Source organism: Bos taurus, chromosome 4 (assembly GCF_002263795.3).
Source record: "Bos taurus isolate L1 Dominette 01449 registration number 42190680 breed Hereford chromosome 4, ARS-UCD2.0, whole genome shotgun sequence".
Classification (NCBI taxonomy): domain Eukaryota; kingdom Metazoa; phylum Chordata; class Mammalia; order Artiodactyla; family Bovidae; genus Bos; species Bos taurus.
The window spans coordinates 64000933-64021469 of NC_037331.1; the positions used below are offsets into that span (position 1 = coordinate 64000933).

At 40.3% G+C, this 20537-nt stretch overlaps 2 protein-coding genes across 7 annotated transcripts in view; one reads left to right on the top strand and one right to left on the bottom strand.

The window, feature by feature from the left end:
• Positions 1-9287, bottom strand: part of AVL9 (AVL9 cell migration associated) — a 65923-nt gene extending 56636 nt beyond the window's left edge. For all 5 annotated transcript variants that reach the window (XM_059885886.1, XM_059885885.1, XM_024991082.2 and 2 more), the window contains exon 1: positions 8980-9287. In XM_059885886.1, coding sequence (XP_059741869.1) covers positions 8980-9069 — 90 coding nt within the window. In that variant the 5' untranslated portion in view covers positions 9070-9287. The remainder of the gene's footprint in view (positions 1-8979) is intronic.
• A 4748-nt stretch (positions 9288-14035) lies between these two features.
• Positions 14036-17638, top strand: LSM5 (LSM5 homolog, U6 small nuclear RNA and mRNA degradation associated). 2 transcript variants are annotated; one of them, NM_001046553.2, is made up of 5 exons: positions 14042-14107; positions 15198-15293; positions 15569-15596; positions 16195-16267; positions 16866-17638. In NM_001046553.2, the coding sequence occupies exons 1-5, from the start codon at positions 14062-14064 to the stop codon at positions 16896-16898; spliced, it is 276 nt and encodes a 91-aa protein (NP_001040018.1). In that variant the 5' UTR covers positions 14042-14061; the 3' UTR covers positions 16899-17638. The 2 variants fall into 2 exon arrangements, with proteins under 2 accessions (XP_024846665.1, NP_001040018.1); XM_024990897.2 differs by lacking the exon at positions 16195-16267 and having other exon boundaries at positions 14036-14107; positions 16866-17124.
• The last annotated feature ends 2899 nt before the right edge of the window (positions 17639-20537 follow it).

Sequence of the window (20537 nt, forward strand, 5' to 3'; positions counted from 1 at the left end):
TAATAAACTCTGTCTTAGCAATCTGTTACACATAAATTTATTTTGAACATTTCAATACTGAACTTCTACACGGCAAAAAAGATTTCAATTTCTGGGTGTGCACCATACCCACCAAATACAACCTAACAAATTACTAATATCACCTGTGAAGGCTATGGGAGCAGGAACAGGTTTCATTAACAACTCTGCAGTGATTCCCTTAATACATAGGTAGCAAACCTTGTGACAACAAGTTGGATTAAGAAAATACAAGTGCAGAGGGCTGTTTTCAAATCTAACTGAACACCCAAACAGTCTACCCTGAACTTGGACTTCTGACGATTTAATTACCTAGAACACTGCCGACCAGGAACAAGTGAGAAAAGCATCTATCAGCTTAACTAGCTATCATGAACCCCTAGATAAAGAGAATTCTTTAGGTCTTCTTTCAAAATTCATGACTGTCATTGTATTTCATACACATTTAGTAGATATGCCCTTCCAGTCCACAAAAGAAAAGAAGCAACACATGAGAAAGAAGGGAGGGTAAGTTGAAAACTACAGCGTTGTTTCTGGTCGACACTGAGAAGTAACTGCTAACTGCTCCATCATCTCCCTCTCTCTGACTGGTTATCAAAAGCCCCGCTGAGTCAGAGGCATGTGCGAATCACCCTATGTTAAAATAAACCCAGAATGCCACAGTACAATGGGTGACATTTGTGATGAAGACAGAATCATCCAGAGTAATTTAAATTGTGTCCAGGATATTCTGCTTCAAAGTTTATTTTAACAAGCTCTCCATTAAAAAAAAAAAAAGAAAAGAAAAATGGTGCAATGTCACAATGATGTTCTTGGCTGCACTATTTAAAACAGCAAAACACTGGAATGCCACCTAAGTGTCTAAAAAGGAGACCAGTTAAATAAAGATTTCAATAAAATACTTAGCTATTTTAAGATGCTAAAATTCAATACTTCTCAAAATGGAAGATATTAATAGTATAAAGTTACATTAAAAAGGCAGGTCAAAAAACTTGTTTATAGTTTAATACATTTCTGGAAAAAGCTATGTATATTAATTAAAAATGGAGAAATGGAGGAATATTTATTGAGGCAGACTTCTCTAGGATAAAGGATTTTAAGTGCCAGTCTTCTTTTTTCTCTATATTCTCACTTTTCTATCACAGTGAACACATATTACTTCTGAAAAGAAATGTCATTTCTTAAAACAGCTGAAATACTATTTTAAAACCTGTCCAAAAAATCAACTTAAATAACAGCCTCTAAAAATATCCTAGGAGAAAACGAGTTTTTAATCTGATGGCATCTTAACCAAAGAATATAATAGGACCAGTCTTTTAAAAAATTATTCAGTAGATAGGTCTTCATCTTCCTCTTATAGTGCCCATCCCTGCAAAATCTGTGCTCAGCAAAGGATCTGCAATCACACTGATAACAAGGAGAAGACTACCCATGATATTACTTAGGTAACTTATGGGTTACTGGGGATCAAAGACTTAAGGTAAAGAAAGAAATTTATATACTCTTAGGCTCTTGGGCACTGTCTAGCCATCTGCGGAGAATCTTAAGACAAAAGAATCTTCCTGATTTCTTGAAGGCTGCCCCCCTGCCCCCCTATCCTGCTTAGCTGTGATGCCAAGGCCTAAAAAAAAACCTATTCCACTGCTACTAAGTGTTAATGTTGCAGCCCTACAAAGTGAGAAAGTTTCATCATTTCAGCACAGAAAAAGCATGGCTAAAATCAGGTAGAAACCTCCACCCACATATAAAAATGCTATGGAGGGCCAGAAAACGCAATCTCATTTCAGGAGTTTTTCTGCATAGCTAAAAAAAGAACAAAAAACCCCCCAAACTTTAGATTTTATTCTTCCCTAACCTCTAATTCTCACAAAATTTGTTTTTACTGTCCCAAAGACCTATTTAATTACAACAAGAATTATAAATAAGATCTCCCCAATATTTCATCATTGTCACCACAGGATCCCATCAACAGCAGGTGCCTAAACTGTATATTTGTCAGCCAGCCTTCTGTCCCCAAAACCTGAAGTGGGTCAGAACTTGACACTATAACCCTAACGTAAACCAAATGTCCCTCCAGATCTCCTCAACCCACCCCTGAATTTACAATGCTTCATCCTGCCACTCACAGATACTTTCCTCTGATCAGCCCACTCAGTCCAAAAGGAAAATACACTGTTCTCTTCACTGTATCTAGTTGCTTTATTCACTGCTGTAATTAGTGCAAACGTGAGTTCTAGTTCTTTCACGATTCTACCTTTTAGAGAAGTACAGGCTGGTAAAAGCAGTTTCTTCAAGAACTAAAACTGTTAGCTACGTATATAAAACCATGAACTCTACCAGAATAGTGGCCAAAATTAAAGCAATAATTCCAACTGTTTTTGGTTTGGATTTTTTTTTTTTTTTTGGCTGTGCCATGCAGGATCTTAGTTCCAGGTCCAGGGATTGAACCTGTGCCCTCTGCATTAGGTGCACAGAGTATGAACACTGGACTGCCAGGGAAGTCCCTAATTTCAACTTTCTATGACATCATTTTTGGAAAATAACTATTTCCTACTAATTTGAGTGCTTAAAAAAGTTCCACTCTAAGAAATAACCAGATTTATTTGCTATACATTGATTATGTTATTTTGCCAAAATTATGGTGAATCTGACAAATTCAGTTTATATATTTACTTCCACAAAGCAAATAAAGAGCAAGCAAAACTCTGGGACACACAATCTAAGCAAACTGCTACAGAGAAGTCTACAAATTACCTCATGTTAATGAGTCTAACCAGAGAAGGCAATGGCACCCCACTCCAGTACTTTTGCCTGGAGAATCCCATGGATGGAGGAGCCTGGTAGGCTGCAGTCCATGGGGTCGCTGGGAGTCGGACAGGACTGAGCGACTTTGCTTTCACTTTTCACTTTCATGCATTGGAGAAGGAAATGGCAACCCACTCCAGTGTTCTTGCCTGGAGAATCCCAGGGATGGGGGAGCCTGGTGGCTGCCGTCTATGGGGTCGCACAGAGTCAGACATGACTGAAGCGACTTAGCGTAGCATTAGCAATGAGTCTAACTGCAGGTGACTTTTTAAGGAAGAAGAGTTCTTTACTAAGTGCTAAATTTTAAACAATTTCAGGGGAAGAGTCGGAATGAGTAAATATTTCAAAACCATTTGAAATGTCATGGTAGTACCTTAGCTCACCTAAAATGTCCTAAATGTTAAGTATATCAATAAATGAGAACGACCACTAGAAACGAATGTGTACCTATAGAAGAATCCATCCCCATGAATTAACCAAATAAAAGTGAGAAAATAATCAAATGATAACGTTAATAGATGTTCATTCTAATTTAAGAGGCATTTTTCATTTAAAATACATCTGAAGGCCTCAAAGGTGGAAAAATGTCAGAAACAAGATGAAGGAATGAACATCTACATGCCTAGTTTGAGGACCTTCAACACAAATGGCTTTTCCTCTGGCCCATGTGAACGGACCTGACTTCTTTATCACAGCATTATAGAGCACCTTTACAGCAGAATATAGCAGAAGAGTCTACAAAAATTTAGTACATTCCTCTAGATAAAGTCACCATGTTCAACCCAGCACAGTGTTACATGGAGTTACTTTTTTAAACGAAAGTTTAACTTCGGCTCACTTGAATCTAAATATTATAAATTACAACCAAGTATGGAAATTTTTTCTATGAATGATCTCAGTGCATTGAATGAACTGATGCTCAACATGACCTGCAGCATTTTCAGTACTTGGAAGAGCAGTCTAACAAAGCACCCTCAAACCGCCTAAAACAATCCGAAGCCAGCCACAGTTCAATGAGCCATGTACTTTTAATCCTTTACACAAGAAGGTACCTGATTAATTCATCCTGAGGGAAACCTTATGTAATTAAAAAGTCTGAAACACCTGAAGCATTTAACTTTCAGTTCAGTTCAGTCGCTCAGTCATGTCCGACTCTTTGCAACCCCATGAATCGCAGCACACCAGGCCTCCCTGTCCATCACCAACTCCTGGGGTTCACTCAGACTCACGTCCATCAAATCAGTGATGCCATCCAGCCATCTCATCCTCTGTCATCCCCTTCTCCTCCTGCCCCCAATCCCTCCCAGCATCAGAGTCTTTTCCAATGAGTCAACTTTTCGCATGAGGTGGCTAAAGTACCGGAGTTTCAGCTTTAGTATCATTCCTTCCAAAGAAATCCCAGGGCGGATCTCCTTCGGAATGGACTGGTTGGATCTCCTTGCAGTCCAAGGGACTCTCAAGAGTCTTCTCCAACACCACAGTTCAAAAGCATCAATTCTTTGGCGCTCAGCCTTCTTCACAGTCCAACTCTCACATCCATACATGACCACTGGAAGAACCATAGCCTTGACTAGATGGACTTTTGTTGGCAAAGTAATGTCTCTGCTTTTGAATATGCTATCTAGGTTGGTCATAACTTTTCTTCCAAGGAGTAACAGAATATCAAACATATTTGGATTTTTGACAGATTAAGAAAGCAGAGTTGGATACATGCACCCCAATGTTCATTGTAGCACTATTTACAGTAGCCAGGAGATGGAAGCAACCTGAATGTCCGTTGACAGAGGAAAAGATAAAGATGTGGTGCATATATAATGGAATATTATTCAACCATAAAAAAGAACTAAATAATGCCATTTGCAGCAACATGGATGGACCTAGAGATTGTCATACTGAGTGAAGTAACTCAGACTGAGAAAGATAGATATCATATGATATCGCTTGTATGTGGAATCTAAAAAAATGGTACAAATGAATTTATTTACAAAATAGAAAGAGAGTCATGGATGTAGAAAACAAACTTGTGGTGAGTAGGGGGAAAGGGAGGAAGGTTAAACTGGGAGACTGGGACTGACATATATATACTACTATATAAAAATAGATAATAAGGACCTATTTATAGCACAGGGAACTCTCCTCAACACTCTCTAATGATCTATATGGGAAAGAATCTAAAAAATAGTGGGATTTATGTGTAACTGATTCACTTGCTGTACATCAGAAACTAACACATTATAAATCAACTATACTCCAATAAAAATTTTTTTAAGAAAGCAGAGTTGTAGGTCTTCTAGAATCATTTGCAAAAGTGAAGAACATCATTTAAGAACTAATACGACGTATGTTTTGCCTATGTGTTCAGTCATGTCTGACTCTTTGTGACCCCATGGCTGTAGCCCATCAGGCTCCTTTGTTTATGGAATTTCCCAGGCAAGAATACTGGAGTTGGCTGTCATTTCCTACCAACCCAGGGATTGAACTCTTATCTCTTGTGTCTCCTGCATTGGCAGGCAGATTCTTTACCACTGAGACACCTGGAAAATCCAGTATGACTTATATTGGATTTTTAGTACACTTTCTTGATATTTTATAAAAACTAAGGCAAAAAAGGGAGGAAAGTAGGGCAACCAAAAATTAGAAATGTAGTTGAACAAACTATTTTCCCATCTTTTTCTATACTATTACACATCAGCTGAACATCCTATTCCAGCTGGATGAACTTCCACTAATTTATACAAATTATGTCTCCAGCAAAAGTTTAATTATTTTTGACTGCATTGACCTGTCAGTTTTATCAACCAACTCAGTGTGAGAGCCTTTTCATTCATTTGCTCTGCTGTCTGAGTGGAGTGGCTATTTAGCAGTCCCTAGGCACCACCTGACTACCACCACAGAGGATTTTAGAAGTTTTTCAGATTATTAACTCACACAATTATAACTCTCTTTAGAGTCTAGAAATCATAGTGTCATTTCTCCACCCAATTTCAATTTGAGGAGCAATAGAAAAAAAAATCGATTATTAGTAAGTTAAAATTTTTGTGAGAAATAGTAATAGTTCTATTAAAATTATAAGTAAAAACTATAGAATATGCACTAGTTCAATCTAAAAATCACCTTTCTGCTCACTGCATTTTGACTTTGACAAATTATAACAAATTCTTGTTTGATTTGCAGAACCAGGTTCTTAGCTCTTCGATTTCTGCCATTCTATTTAAGTATACTTTAAAAAAAACTGTTTTCAGTCAGCAATAAGACAATAACAATGCATCTTTCACTGCATTGTGGTAGAACCTTTTGCATTCTCTTTAATTCTATCAGCACCCCAGGTGAGAAAACACTCAGTAAGTGTATGTATTAAAAAAATCATTGCTTTGGTCTCCATGAGGCATCATGCAGATTACAAAATATTTTTGTAATATACAAGGCATGTATTTTTCCTTTCTACTAAAAGCCTACAACCTAAAAGTGCTACTAAAAGAGTTGCAGTTATAAAGACTAGGGACATCTGGGCTTCAATGTCAGTGCTGACAATGAGGCTCGTCTTAACCAAACTAGTCAGGCTCCTCTGAACTCTCTTCTCAATGAGGCTCTGACTTTGGGCTTCCTGGTTCACTTCTGCCTTGCCTAATTTTATCAAGTATCCCATTAGGTGGCTTTAGCTAGAAACCCCTCTGACCCTTGATGTAGTAAGTTTCCAGCCATTGGCCCCCACTTTGCTCCTTGGCTATAAATTCTCATTTTAGGGAATCCCCTGGTGGCCTAGTGGTTAGGACTTGGTGCTTTCACTGCTGGGGCCTAGGTTCCATCCCCGGTTGGAGAACTAAGATCCTGCAAGCCAAGCAGCATGGCCAAAAAAACCCAAAACACACAAAACAATCAGTCTCAGGGCTGAAAGCAAAAGCCATATAAATCCTGAGAAAGATCATGGCATCCAGGTTGCTGCTTCACCTCAGAGTTCTGCTTCATTTTAAAATCTGTTGTTTAGTGCTCTTTAATCCCTAATTGGAGAAGGCAATGGCAACCCACTCCAGTACTCTTGCCTGGAGAATCCCATGGACGGAGGAGCCTGGTAGGCTGCAGTCCATGGGGTCTCGAAGAGTCAGACACGACTGAGCGACTTCACTTTCACTTTTCACTTTCATGCATTGGAGAAGGAAATGGCAACCCACTCCAGTGTTCTTGCCTGGAGAATCCCAGGGACAGGGGAGCCTGGTGGGCTGCCCTCTATGGGGTCGCACAGAGTCGGACACGACTGAAGTGACTTAGCAGCAGCAGCAATCCCTAATTAGTATATATTTTTCATACAATAAATCATTTTTCCTTACTGGAAACATAAATTATATTACTTCTACCAATAAAACAGAGAGAACACATAATAATCTTGACTTTAGATGACAAAAATGATTAAAAGATTTTATTCTATTCCCTACGAATATTTTCTTCTTTTTTGTCATTAAAAATTTCGTTTGGTTGTGAACGGGACCCACTCCTTACTTTTTCATACAGACTCCTACATGCCATGTGGCTCAGCTGAATGAACACACGTGGTGCCAAGGCAATTCTAAGCCTGACTCCAGCATAACCGTGGCAAGATCAGTTACTTCCTCCAAGTTTCAGTTTCTTCACCCATATCTGAGGTAAGCGGTGTTCATCATCCTTAGATTTTTAATACTATAAAACTTCATCTCTTTGATGTTAGTTGTCATACAACTAGATGAAGTTTTAAAGTATTAAAAGTCTAAGGATGATGAACACTGTTTACAGGCTTCCTAGGTAGCCCAGTGGTAAAGAACTCACCTGCCATGCAGGAAACGTGGACTCTACCCCTGGCTCGGGAAGATCCCTTGGGTAGGAAATGGCAACCCACTCCAGTTATTCTTGCCTAGAGAATCCCATGGACAGAGAAGCCTGGCAGGGCTACAATCCATGGGGTTGAAAAGAGTCAGACACGACTGAGCATAAAGGCACTACTTACATGCCATAGTACAATTATCTCAAATATTTATTTTCTTACCTCCAAATATAAGGCCACATTTAAAAACCATATATATTCCACTGCTGTTGCTTGGAATTTTCTAATACTACCCTGAACAATGTCACTTCCTCCTTGGTAACTATGTCATTTTTACTTGAAGGATGAGGAATATATTTTTAAGTGAAGCTGTCTTTAAAACACATACATACACAACTACTTTCATTCCATCATTTTTCTGTCATTATCCTCTAATGAACTGAAATTTTGCCAATCAGTCTTTTAAAATATTACATTTTCTTTGAAATGCTACATTACCTAGCGGTAGCAATCAGCATTTTTATTACTTTAAGCATTTCAATTTACTGTTCACTAGCACATTATGACATCATTGCCTTCCAGTTCTGCGCTCATTAAATAATCCTCTACCTTTGTTCCCCTGCCTTCGATACATAGATTGCAGATGTCCTATTGTTCCCGTTCACCATTTCAGTGAAGAAGCTTAAAAATGACTTAATATTTGCACGTTTCTTTGCTCAGTAAATAACACTTCCCCTCACTGCAACTGAACTGGAGAGTCTACCTCTCATCAAAAGGGAAGATCTGGACAAGACTAAAAAGGAACTCGAAGGCCGAATGGGAAGGGGGGCGGAGTCAGTACATCAGCCCAACAGGGGTTCCAGGGCTTTCACAGATAAACAAAGGAAGTTGATTTTCCCACGGTGCCGCATGTGCTTCGACCATCCTAAGGTACTCGTGCGGAAGCCCAGAGCTCATTACCTTGAAAACGCAGCCCAAGTGCTGATTTTTTTTTTCTAAGGGAATCCCACTAAAAGCAGACAACCAGAAAGTCAACGGAGACCGAGATGGATGAGGAAGAGAGTGGGCCGACCATCGATTCCTTCCTCTGACTCCACAGAAGAACCTAAATATCTACCAACCCCAACATACCGACACATAGCTCCTCCGCTGCTCAAGATACAATTTTCAGGGGGAGGGGAAAACAGGGAGCGTGCGGGGTGGGCTTCAGGTAAGGTGAGTGCGAGGATCAGGAGAGAGGAGTCAAGTTCAGGGGCGGAGGGCCGAGGGCACTGGAAGATGGTCTGAGCCGAGCGGAACGGCGTGGGTGTCGGCGGCGCGCGAACGCCAGAACAGCCAGGGGCGGGCACAGGCCCCTTCCTCACCTGGCAGCCCTTCTTGTGATGAAAGCCGACCACTACGATGTGCAGGACGGGCCCCCGTGGGGGGCCATCGCCGCCCCGCCTGATCTCCATGGACGACCGCCGCGGGCCCGCACAACGATGACTTCAGCCGCCGAGGGCGGCAAGCTCGGCGACCCCGCGATCCCCAGGAGGACGGCGAGAGGTGGATTTCAGGTGTCAGCGAGGGAGCCGCATGAGAGCCGCGAAGGGGGCCGGGAAGAGGCCGAGGATCCTGCAGCTCTGCACCGCCCCCCCGGGCCGCGGCCGCGCTTCCCTCATCCGCTTCCGCTGTTTCCGGGCTGTCACCTGATGCCGGGGCCGCCGCGGGCGAGGCGGGACTGGGAAGGACCGGGAGGGACCTGAGAGGGCTGGGCCTGATGGCGGGGCGGGGCCTGGGGAGCGGGGCGGGGCGGGGGCGCTAGGTGGGCGGGGCTGAGGGCGGGGCCTGGTGGGGCCTCTGGGCACACCTGTCCCCAGTTCACCCCCCCGCTCTGTGCTACCTTCTCCCCCTTCCTCCTCTGTCCTTGCTTTTTCCTCCTTAACATCTCCGCCCCTACCCATCTCTTCCGTCAGTTTTTTCCTACCTTTTTCCCCCTTCATTTTCTGTGTATCCAATTCTTCCACCTCCTTCCCTTCGCCTCTCTGACCTGGAGCCTTTATCCTTAAATTTTGGTAACATGGAGACATATCGGTGCACCTCTACATCTGTGTATTCAGCCTTTAAGTTACTTGCTTACCCACAGTTGCTCTTTTGCTTCGTTCTGTGTTTTTTCCTTATTTAAATATTATGTATAGGAGTTTGGAAGCGTTTTAAGGCCTCGTGCAGAATATCCTTGAAAATAAAGTAAATTTACAGGGAGACCTGTAAAAATGATTATTCTAGTCCTGATATTTTATTTTTTACTTTGTTGTGAAAGCGTTGGTTGCTCAGTCGTGTCAGACTCTTTGCGACACCATAGACTGTAGCCGGCCAGGCTCCTCTGTCCATGAAATTATCCAGGCAATACTGGAGTGGGTAGCTGTTCCCTTCTCCCGGTGATCTTCTCGACCCAGGGATTGAACCCAGGTCTCCTGCATTGTAGGCAGATTCTTAACTGTCTGAGCCACCAGGAAAGGCCAATTTAGTCCTGCTATTAAAAAAAAAAATTTTTTTTTCATTCTATCTTTCTGGGTTTAGTACTCTAATCAGCACAAAATACATGGAGTCAGTTATCATCAGAGGTTTTTATTTCCTTACTGATTGTACTAGTTGAATTAAAAAAGAAACTGAATCTCATTTTATGTCAATTTAAAGTGAATAGTGGAAATACTAGCAGATTTAACAAATCTTGTCCAGGGCAGTTTGAAGGTAGGTGCCTGCTTCAAATAGCATTCACAATCATTGCAATAACTAGTTGTGAAGTTTATCATTACAAGTTGCCCATCTCTTAGTTTAGACAACCTTAATAGTTGATGTTTTCCACTCTGGCCTTAAAATTTAAGGACCTACATTCTAATCTAAGTATGGCTGGGAAAAACTGTATAATGGCAGCTCAGATGGTAAAGAATCTGCCTGCAATGCAGAAGACCTGGGTTCAGTCCCTGGATAGGGACCATACACTGTAGAAGGGAATGGCTACCCCCTCCAATATTCTTGTCTGGAGAATTCCATGGATAGAGGAGCCTTGAAGACTATTAACATTGGTGAGGTCTCCAAAGAGTTGGACAGGACTGAGTGACTTTAACTTCCATTTTCTTCTTATTAATAGAACATAGTTTCTGTGATTCAGTAGAATTGTTTTAATGCTAATAATACTGTAGAAAAACTTCAAGTTGTTGCTACTATTTCTTTCTGTATTACAAAATTTTTGGCACTGACTCAGAACTGTGTGTGAAACTATAACATTCCCTGTATACAGAATATGTTACTCTTTTCTTCCATCTGCTTTGACATTTTCCACAATTAGCCTAGCTAAAATTGAAGTGAGATTGAACATTTTTTTAAAAAAGATGAAAGGTCAGGGCATCTTAGAACTCTATATCTATAATGAATGCCAACTGTTTACTTCATTGTGCAGGAGACCCCAGTGATAGCAGTATAAAATCTGTATCAGAACTTTCCTGGTGGTCCAGGGGCTCAATGCAGAGGGCCGGGGTTTGATCCCTGGTCAGGGAACTAGATCCCACATGCCACAGCTAAGAGTTTGTATGGCACATCTAAAGATCTCAAATGCCACAGATAAGGCCCAGCACAGCCATACTCCCCCAAATCTGTTACATTTTGCATGCTAGGGTCTCCAACTAAGATGAAATCATTTATTCCTGACCATTATTTGCCTAAATGTTTAAAAAATATGTCATTTAAAATAATGGTGTAAACAAGATATGTCACAGGGAAAATTGGGAGAGAAAGTAAGCAAGGGAATTTCTAAAAATTTTTCCATCTCTAATTATACAGACTGGTCCATTTAACAATTTAACAACTTTTACATTAGTTTTTAATGAGTTCTATTAATATAAAATACATTCATTCATTAGTGACATTGTCTATAAGGACACATTGAGGGAAAATAGGAATTTCTCCTTTATTTTAAAAAGTGTTGGAAAGAACAAGATTGGAAATAGCAATTTGAGATAATGAAATACTTCCTTAATATTATTTTGAAAGGAAACATTTGCTTGTATTTTATGATGAAATTTATCTCCAGGGAAAAAAATAGAAATGTCTTTCTGAACATACAGTACATTGAAGAGCTTCTTGTAATTATGTGTTATATGATAAATTATAAGTTCTAATTTATATCTACTCTGTAAGTAAGAACCAGGAGAAAAACCCTGAAGACAGAGCTATGATATGTTTTCAAATTCATTTGGAATTGGCCTGTTGTTTCTTTTAGTGTCTTGCCTCAGGAAAGAACTCAATAGAATAAAAACACCTCTTCCTGCAATCCCCATTAACTACTGTGTAAACAAATTGTATCTCCTTTTTCAGAGAATAAGACCTCCTTTATTCTTCATCAATAGTGCTGAATATTGCTAATGTTAATTTGGTTTCTGTAATGGAAAGCAAGATATTGACTTAAAGCTTATTTTCTTGAATTTTAAACTCTATCAGGTAGCAACAATGCCTTGAATTTGGTTGAATTTGGTTCCTATTCACATTATGGTATAGTGAAAATGAAACAAGAATAGATAAAGGAAAAAAAAAATTTCGGGCATTACTTTGTCTTGCCAAAGAATGATGTGACAATTGACTACTTTAAGATCCCTGAAGTTAAGAGGACTTTTTGCTTTACATATTAAATTCCACGTGCCTTGTACATAATGCTTGCTAGCTGTCTTTCTCCCCCATTTATCCTTTAGCTCTTATAAAGGCAGAAGATGTTGTAGCTCTGTTCTTTACACTATTTTATACTGAGCAAAATGCCAATGTTCCAACTAAAGTATTTGTTCGATGAATGAATGATTGGTGCTTTACAGCCATTGTGTGAATGAATGATGTTCTTCCTGGCCTCTCCTGCTTAAACTCTTTAGCTTTAAGCTCCTCAGATATAAACATAAAATCAGATCAGATCAGATCAGTTGCTCAGTCGTGTCAGACTCTTTGCGACCCCATGAATCGCAGCACGCCAGGCCTCCCTGTCCATCACCAACTCCTGGAGTTCACTGAGACTCAACATCCATCGAGTCAGCGATGCCATCCAGCCATCTCATCCTCTGTCGTCCCCTTCTCCTCCTGCCCCCAATCCCTCCCAGCGTCAGAGTCTTTTCCAATGAGTCAACTCTTCACATGAGGTGGCCAAAGTACTGGAGTTTCAGCTTTAGCATCATTCTTTCCAAAGAAATCCCAGGGCTGATCTCCTTCAGAATGGACTGGTTGGATCTCCTTGCAGTCCAAGGGACTCTCAAGAGTCTTCTCCAACACCACAGTTCAAAAGCATCAATTCTTTGGCGCTCAGCCTTCTTCACAGTCCAACTCTCACATCCATACATGACCACAGGAAAAACCATAGCCTTGACTAGACGAACCTTTGTTGGCAAAGTAATGTCTCTGCTTTTCAATATGCTATCTAGGTTGGTCATAACTTTCCTTCCAAGGAGTAAGCGTCTTTTAATTTCATGGCTGCAGTCACCATCTGTGGTGATTTTGGAGCCCAGAAAAATAAAGTCTGACACTGTTTCCACTGTTTCCCCATCTATTTCCCATAAAATAGACGAGTGCAAAAAATTTGTTCGCTTTTTCTTTTCAAAACAGATGCGTAAAAGCACCAAGGTTTCCTAAATGTGCTGTTATTAACATAGAGTGACATCTGGTGGTTGCCTGTTGGACTGTGGAAGAAATAGTGTATACAAAAAGTGTACAGCAGACTCCTAGATATTACAAGATTAAAAAGGACAGTTCAGTTCTGTCGCTCAGTCATGTCCGACTCTTTGCGACCCCATGGACTGCAGCACACCAGGCTTCCCTGTCCATCACCAACTCCTGATAGTAGAAGATAGAAAACAGTAGAAATGGAAAAAATATAGAAAGTAGAATAGAAAAATAGAAAAAGAAAACGGTAGTAGAAAATAGAAAACATACTTAAAATTTCCCCCTCGCCCAGAAGAGTTTTTAAAAAATGCTAGTTGTGGGTTTTCAAATCATCAAACTTTTAAAAGAAGCGGTAGATTTTTTTAACGAAAATTGCAACACAATCGGTGGCGGGAAAATCAAATTTATTGATACTGGTCGAAGAAAGATCCTGGGTTAATATGAGACACAGCTTGATAGGGGAAAATAAGACAGCACAAAGGCTTTCGTTTCGCAAAGTCTTCCGGATTAGAGAAATAACTTATTTATAATACCGGAGATCTCTAAAGTCTCTTGGAAGTTTGGAGAGGAGAGTTACCTGTGGAGAACCTAGAACGCTCAGTGAACTGAAACACTTTCTAGAATCTCACCGCAGGATAAAGTGGCTGGATCTCCTCAATCGCACTCTCGGCCTCAGATTGGTCGAGCCTGCCCGGGCAGGAAAAAAGCGGAAGCGCGCTCTTTCAAACTCGCCGTTCCGACGTCGCTAGAGGCAGGCCACTTCCGGCGTAGCCATGGCGGCTAACGCTACCACTAACCCGTCGCAGCTGCTTCCTCTAGGTAATCTTTGTCCTGTTGGGGAGCGGAGGCGAGGAGTTGAAAGTTAGGGTTGGGGCCGAAGAGCACCGCAGTCCCTAACCGAGTGTTAGAAAAGTGTAGCTTTCTCCGCCGCTCTCCTTTCGGCTCCAAGTCTCTGCGGCCTCAGGCGGCGCACGTCTCTTCGGCGTGGGGGTTCTTCTTAAGGCAGGGATTTTTGACTCCCCAAACCTTCACCGGACAGGTTCACTCTTGGTGAATGCGTCGTCGGCCGTCTTTGTCGTGCGCTCGCCTTTTTAATAGTGAGTAGCAGGCCCATTCCGCAACCGGGCTTTTAAACTACCCGGATTATATCCTGTCTGGCTGGTTTTTGAGTGAGGCACTTGGGTCTGGAATGAGCATTTAAAGAGGCCTCTGAAAACTAGCTCTTGTTACTCATTTATTCAGCAAACAATTACCGCGCATCTGTGCACTAGACACCGTGGTTGGGCACTGTTCAACAAATTTAAATCACGGCCGTTACCTTCAGATAGCATGCAAACCAGTGTAGGAAACAGGATACAGGGCGGACGCAGACTTAATGTCAAGGAGGAATCTCTGGTGAAGACAGTCTGCCTTTTTTTTTCCTTAATATTTTATATTTGAAGGGTTATCGGGTTAGTGGATGTGGCAGTGATTGTAAAGTGTTTTTGCTTCCTGGAACAAATTCTTCTGAATAACCAGTACGTTTCAGGCACTGTCCATTGGGGATACACTGATGAGTAAAAACCACCTCTCAGCTCTCTTTTAGCTTAGAGTCAAGAGGGGCGTTCATATGTTAATCAGATAACTAAAATAATATTAAAGCACAACCATGATAAATTGCTACAAAGGAGGGTTCAATGAAGAACAGGGAAAACTTTGCTGTTAATGGAATGACTGAACAGAGATCCGTAACATAAGGTCCAAAGTTTTGGAGTGAATACTTTGCCTGGCTTATCTTTTCACCATATGCACGTAGTAAGTGTCAGTAGGCACTCAAATATTTGTTAGTGTTATGAATGGGCAAACTAATCTTTTCTCTCTCTCGCCCCCCCCCTCTTTTTTTTTTTTCTTTTAAAAAATATATCCGTAGAGCTTGTGGACAAGTGTATAGGGTCAAGAATTCACATTGTGATGAAGAGTGATAAGGAGATTGTTGGCACACTTCTGGGATTTGATGACTTTGTCAGTATCCTTTTAAAAGGTGGTTGTATGGGGTTTTCTTCAGATTTTTTAAAAAGAACTATAGACTATCAGTACTCACCGATTATTATAATAAAGTTTATTTTCTTGGAAATTGTGATAGTGTTTTAAGGGATGTGGTACTGAAAGATGAAGTTCCTTCCAGTTGCACGCAGCTTGCATTTGAGCCATTGTATTCAATGTTACAATTAAAACTGAACAAAGAAATAAGCCAGAGTAAATTTAATTTGGTATATTTATTTTCTTAACACCAAATTTCAGATATGGTATTGGAAGATGTCACTGAATTGTGAGTAGTGTTATAAATTAAAGAATGCATAGGGGGAATCTCTGTGTTTGATTTAAGGCAGTTTTAGTGCTGTTGAGTCAGTAAAAGGATGTAGGAGAGCACACTGCCTGTTTGAATTATTCTAAAGAGAGAAAGTTTACCTACTGATGTTAGTAAAATTGGATTGGAGGATTATTACCGTAATGTATTTGTCACTAATTGCTAGGAAGTTAGTGGAGACAAAGGTTTAAGGTAAAAGATACTAAAAGCAGCCAGGGATATTAGGGCTCAGATCAAGTAAAGGAACTGATAATGAAAACATTTAATGTTTTAAATTAATTACAACTTATGTATATATATATAGACATTTTGTTTCATATTTGATCTCCTTGGCAAGTTTCAGTTTTTTAGATGAAGATCTGCACTAGTGGATGTGGGTCTTAGGCCAGTCAGTCCACTCTGTTGCCTTTGGAGAATTGACATCATGAGGGAGATAACCTTGTCTCTGGAAAGCGTTTGTACAGTTCATTTACATAGAGTAACTAACCTTTTGGCAGATCAGAATGTTGGCTTTGACTATCACTCTTTATCCTGACTTTTTGAAAATCTTTTTGTTTAGTGAAATCACACCAGAAGGAAGAAGAATTACTAAATTAGATCAAATTTTGCTAAATGGAAATAATATAACAATGGTAAGACAGTGACGGTCTTTTATTTAGACGTTAAGCCATCTTTGTGGGGCAGGGATTACAGAACTAACTTGCTTGACTCAATGTTCTTGGCCCAGCGGTGCTTATGATGGGAAGGGAATGCTCAGTTGATCAGCTTCTGTGGCCAAACTGCTGAAGATGACATTAGGCCTAAGATTAGTTTGTTTATGCCTTTTATCTTATGTATTTTTAAAATATTTATTTTTTTATTTGGCTGCATTGGGTCTTAGTTGCATCATGAAAGATCTTTACTTAGTTGCACCGTGTGGGATCCAGTTCCCTGACCAAGGATCAAACCTGGGCCCGCTGCATTGGGAGCATGGAGTCTTAGTCACTGCACCACCAGTGAAGTCCCTGCTTGTGCTTTTTAATCATTTATTTTACCAAGAATTATTGTTGAAACATTAAATCACTAAGTATTAATTTGATACTGTTGGAATTGTAAACAGAGGTGACATGGGGAAAATGGGAATATGAGGGAGAGGCAAAGACTGATCAATGACCAGTCAGTGAGCTCTCAGTAGGGGTTTTTAGATCATGTAGTACTAAACTAAGTATTAAACTTTTTCCTCCTTTGCAGCTGGTTCCTGGAGGAGAAGGACCTGAAGTATGAATGGATTTCCTTGACGTATGCTAGGTTCTGTTTTGTTTCATAATGACAACAAAGTAGAATTTTTTTTTAACCTTTTAATATTTGTATTCTGTGAAGCCAAGTTTCCCGTTAAAGGGAAATGCTTTGAAGATGCATTGTAAATGCCCATTTTTGTAAGTTAATCATGGTTATATTGGGAAAAGAACAGTTTGTTCTTTGAAGACAAAAATAAACATGTTTTTGTTAACTGTCATTTTATTTATTATACTGCACTAGCCAGTGAAACAAAGCTTGTAGTTAGTTTCACTCACTTTCCTGTCACTTTATGTTTATTTGTGTTCTCATCTACATGACATTCGATTCTCAAACAAAAAGATGAGCCTTGATTTTGAACAGGTACATTTAAAAAACTAGAAATGATTGTTTACAAAACTCATTGCAGACTCTGATGCTTTGAAATGATAATTTTTTTTTTTTTTACTGAACTCAAATTCATTAACTCCTATTAAACAAGCAGCATACCCAGATAATATATGTACATTGTAGACATGTAAAGTGAAAAGGAAAATATTAATCACACTTTGTTGTATATCCTCTTAGACTTCAGTACACTCTGTACATTTTTTTAAAACTTCCTAAATGTACTGTTTTGTTGCCTCCATTTAAGACTTTTTTGAATTTAAATGGTGAGAAAATTTCTATGTCAGATATTTTGGCAACATTAATGTGGGCAAAGTATTAAATGGTTTTACCATAACTTATTTAGCCTATTCTTTATTACTGGTCACAGTAGTCCTAACTAAATCTTTATACAGTTTTAGTTTTCTTAGAATAAATTCAGAAATTTGTATGGTCAGTTTGGTATATATTTACCTTACATGGTAAGGTCAATGGTAGATATTGTCAATTGCCAGCAAAAGTTTATGCCAGCCTCACATTGTAGTTTTTCTTAGTGTGTGTGCTCAGTTGTGTCCGACTCTCTGTGACCCCATGTACTATAGCCCACCAGGTTCCTCCATCTATGGGATTTTCCAGGCAAGAATACTTCAGTGGGTTGTGCTTCCCTGCACCAGGGGATCTTCCCGACCAAGGGATCGAACTTGCATCTCTTGCACTGGCAGGCAGATTCTTTATCACTGAGCCACCTGGGAAGCCGTTTTTCATAGTACCCATCACATACTTATCAACACTGGCTGTGTTCCATTTTTTCCCCTCTTTGCCATTGTGATAGGCAAAATCTGGTATATTTAATTTTTTTAAATTAATGTTGAACTCATTTGTATTTTGTGAGTTATATGAGGTTTTTGCCATTGGGATACTGTTCTTACTAATCTGTAAGAATTCGTAATAGGTTACTCCTAATGCATTTTACAGTAACTTCCCCAGTTTGTAGTTTGCCTGTTGGTACTTTTTTTGAATAATTTTTGTGTTGGCCTTGTCGTTAATGGTTTTTATCTATGATTAGAACCATATGATTATATATATATATATATATATTTTTTTTTTTTTTTAGTGCTTTATTATATTTTGTTTCATTTCAATCTTGAATCCATCTTCAGTTTCAGTGTTTCCAAATGGTAAAAGGACCTAACTTTACTTTCCAAAAAACAAAGCACTGATTTGTGTGTTTTTTTCACTTTCATGGTGTAAACACTCCTGCTTGGCTGGTTTCAAGCTGCTGTGGGTTTAATAGCTGGCTTGCAAACTTTGCATAGATTTAACAGTAGGTTCTTAGGAGTCTGTTATTCCATTCCACTACTTGCGACCCTTGTTGGAAGGAGAGGAGGCAATAGTTTCCATCCTATTATTTTTCCCTTTGGAGGGAACATAAATGAAGTAATGCCATCCTCTTTCTACCCTTTTACTTGATATCCGGCAGGAGCTAGGTGGTTGGTCATGCTCATTTGTTTGCTCCTGGGAGTTAGTAGCCCGAAGGGAGCACATGTTCTTAATTCCAACATGCTACGAGTTCTAGAGAAATGTGACCTCACAAAGGGAGGCCTCCAGTTATCTAGTCTGTGGCAAGCAGATTGGTTTTACTTCTGGGTTTCAGTGACGGGAAGTCCACTTGCCTACAGATGAAGTATGTCTCTTAATCTAGTCTTTAGCTGTAATACCGATGGTCTGACTCCCATCTGCTTATACTTTTGTCTTACATTGCAATTCTTTTAGAATGGATACTGTTGTAAATAAGGGTTTCTTAACCTCAGTGCTACTGACATTTTTGTCTGGATAATTCTTAGCAGCATGCGCGGTCCTGTGCATTGTAGGCTCCATTAGATGCCAGTAGTATCCTTCTCTGCTCCTCCCAGGGAAATGGCTCCAAATATCCCCTGAGGGCAAAACAATCAGTGGGTAAGAACCACTGTTATATATAATAAGAACTCTATTTATTTGGCTCTCTAAAATCCCTCAGAATTTAGTGCATGGGCAAGGAATATTGATTGGATCTAGAGGGGTAAAAATTGGGGAGAAAATGTGACTGAAGATTCTGGCAGAGTAAAAGAGGTGATTTTAAGCTGAAATGATGTGAAAGGATTTTCACTTTGGCACTCTGCTGGTGAATGGCTGTTTTTATACAGGTGTTTTCATTTCTGTGGTGGCCGGGCAGTATATGCTGGGCTCTGTAGTGAAGGTGGGGCCTTAGCAGAAAAGGCTGAAGCTATGCTGGCATTGGTGACTTAGGTCAGTTTGCCTCAGACTTCGGTTTCAAAACTGGTATGACAAGTCAGAATGACTTGGAGAGCTACTATAGGACACAGGCCCAGGCTTACTGAAATAGGACAGGGCCTTTGGCCTTTGCATTTTACCAAGTTCGTAAATTCTCCAGGTAGTTATGTTCCTCACCAAAGCCTGACTCACTGCCTTAGGTGTAGCTTTTTAAGGCAGATGCCACTGAAGAAGAGACTTAATTATAGAGATAAGACTGGGTATATAGATCTTTTACACATTAGTGGAGAGAATAGTATTTGCTGCATTTAAAGTGAAAGACAGGGACTTCCCTGGTGGTCCAGTGGTTAAGGATCCTCCTGCCAATGCCGGGGATATACATGAATTTAGTGCTTGGTCCAGGAAGATCCCACATGCAGCAGAGCAACTAAGCCCATGCCACAGCTACTGAAGCCTGCGTGCCCTACAACCCATGCTGCATGACCAGAGGAGTCACTGCAATGAGAGAGTAGTAACCCCTGCTTGCTGATAACTAGAGAAAACCCACCTGAGCAGTGGAGACCCAGTGCAGCCAGACAAATAATAATATTTTAGAAAAAGATCCTGTTTTTTAAAAAACTGCTCAAGGCAGCTAAGTTCTCTGTCATGCACAGTCCTGATGCGGAGAGCTGACTCATTTGGAAAAGACCCTGATGTTACGAAGGATTGAGGGCAGGAGGAGAAGGGGATGATAGGATGAGATGGCTGGGTGGCATCACCGACTCGATGGACATGAGTTTGGGTAAATTCTGGGAGTTGGTGATGACAGGGAGGCCTGGCGTGCTGCGGTCCATGGGGTCGCAAAGAGTCAGACAGGACTGAGTGACTGAACTGACTGAGGAGGTCAGGGATTTAAGGCTAGCAGGTCCTCTTATCTAGAGTAAGATAAACTAAAGCTAAGTTGGAGGATCGTGCCAGGGGTATTTATTCTTGGTTTCCTCGACAGCGAGG

Excerpts from the sequence above, each read along its gene's own strand:
- LSM5 (NM_001046553.2), top strand. The coding sequence starts at position 14,062 with ATGGCGGCTAACGCTACCACTAACCCGTCGCAGCTGCTTCCTCTAG. Across the intron at positions 14,108-15,197 it reads GTCGCAGCTGCTTCCTCTAG|AGCTTGTGGACAAGTGTATA; the intron begins GTAATCTTTGTC and ends ATATATCCGTAG. Across the intron at positions 15,294-15,568 it reads GGGATTTGATGACTTTGTCA|ATATGGTATTGGAAGATGTC; the intron begins GTATCCTTTTAA and ends ACCAAATTTCAG.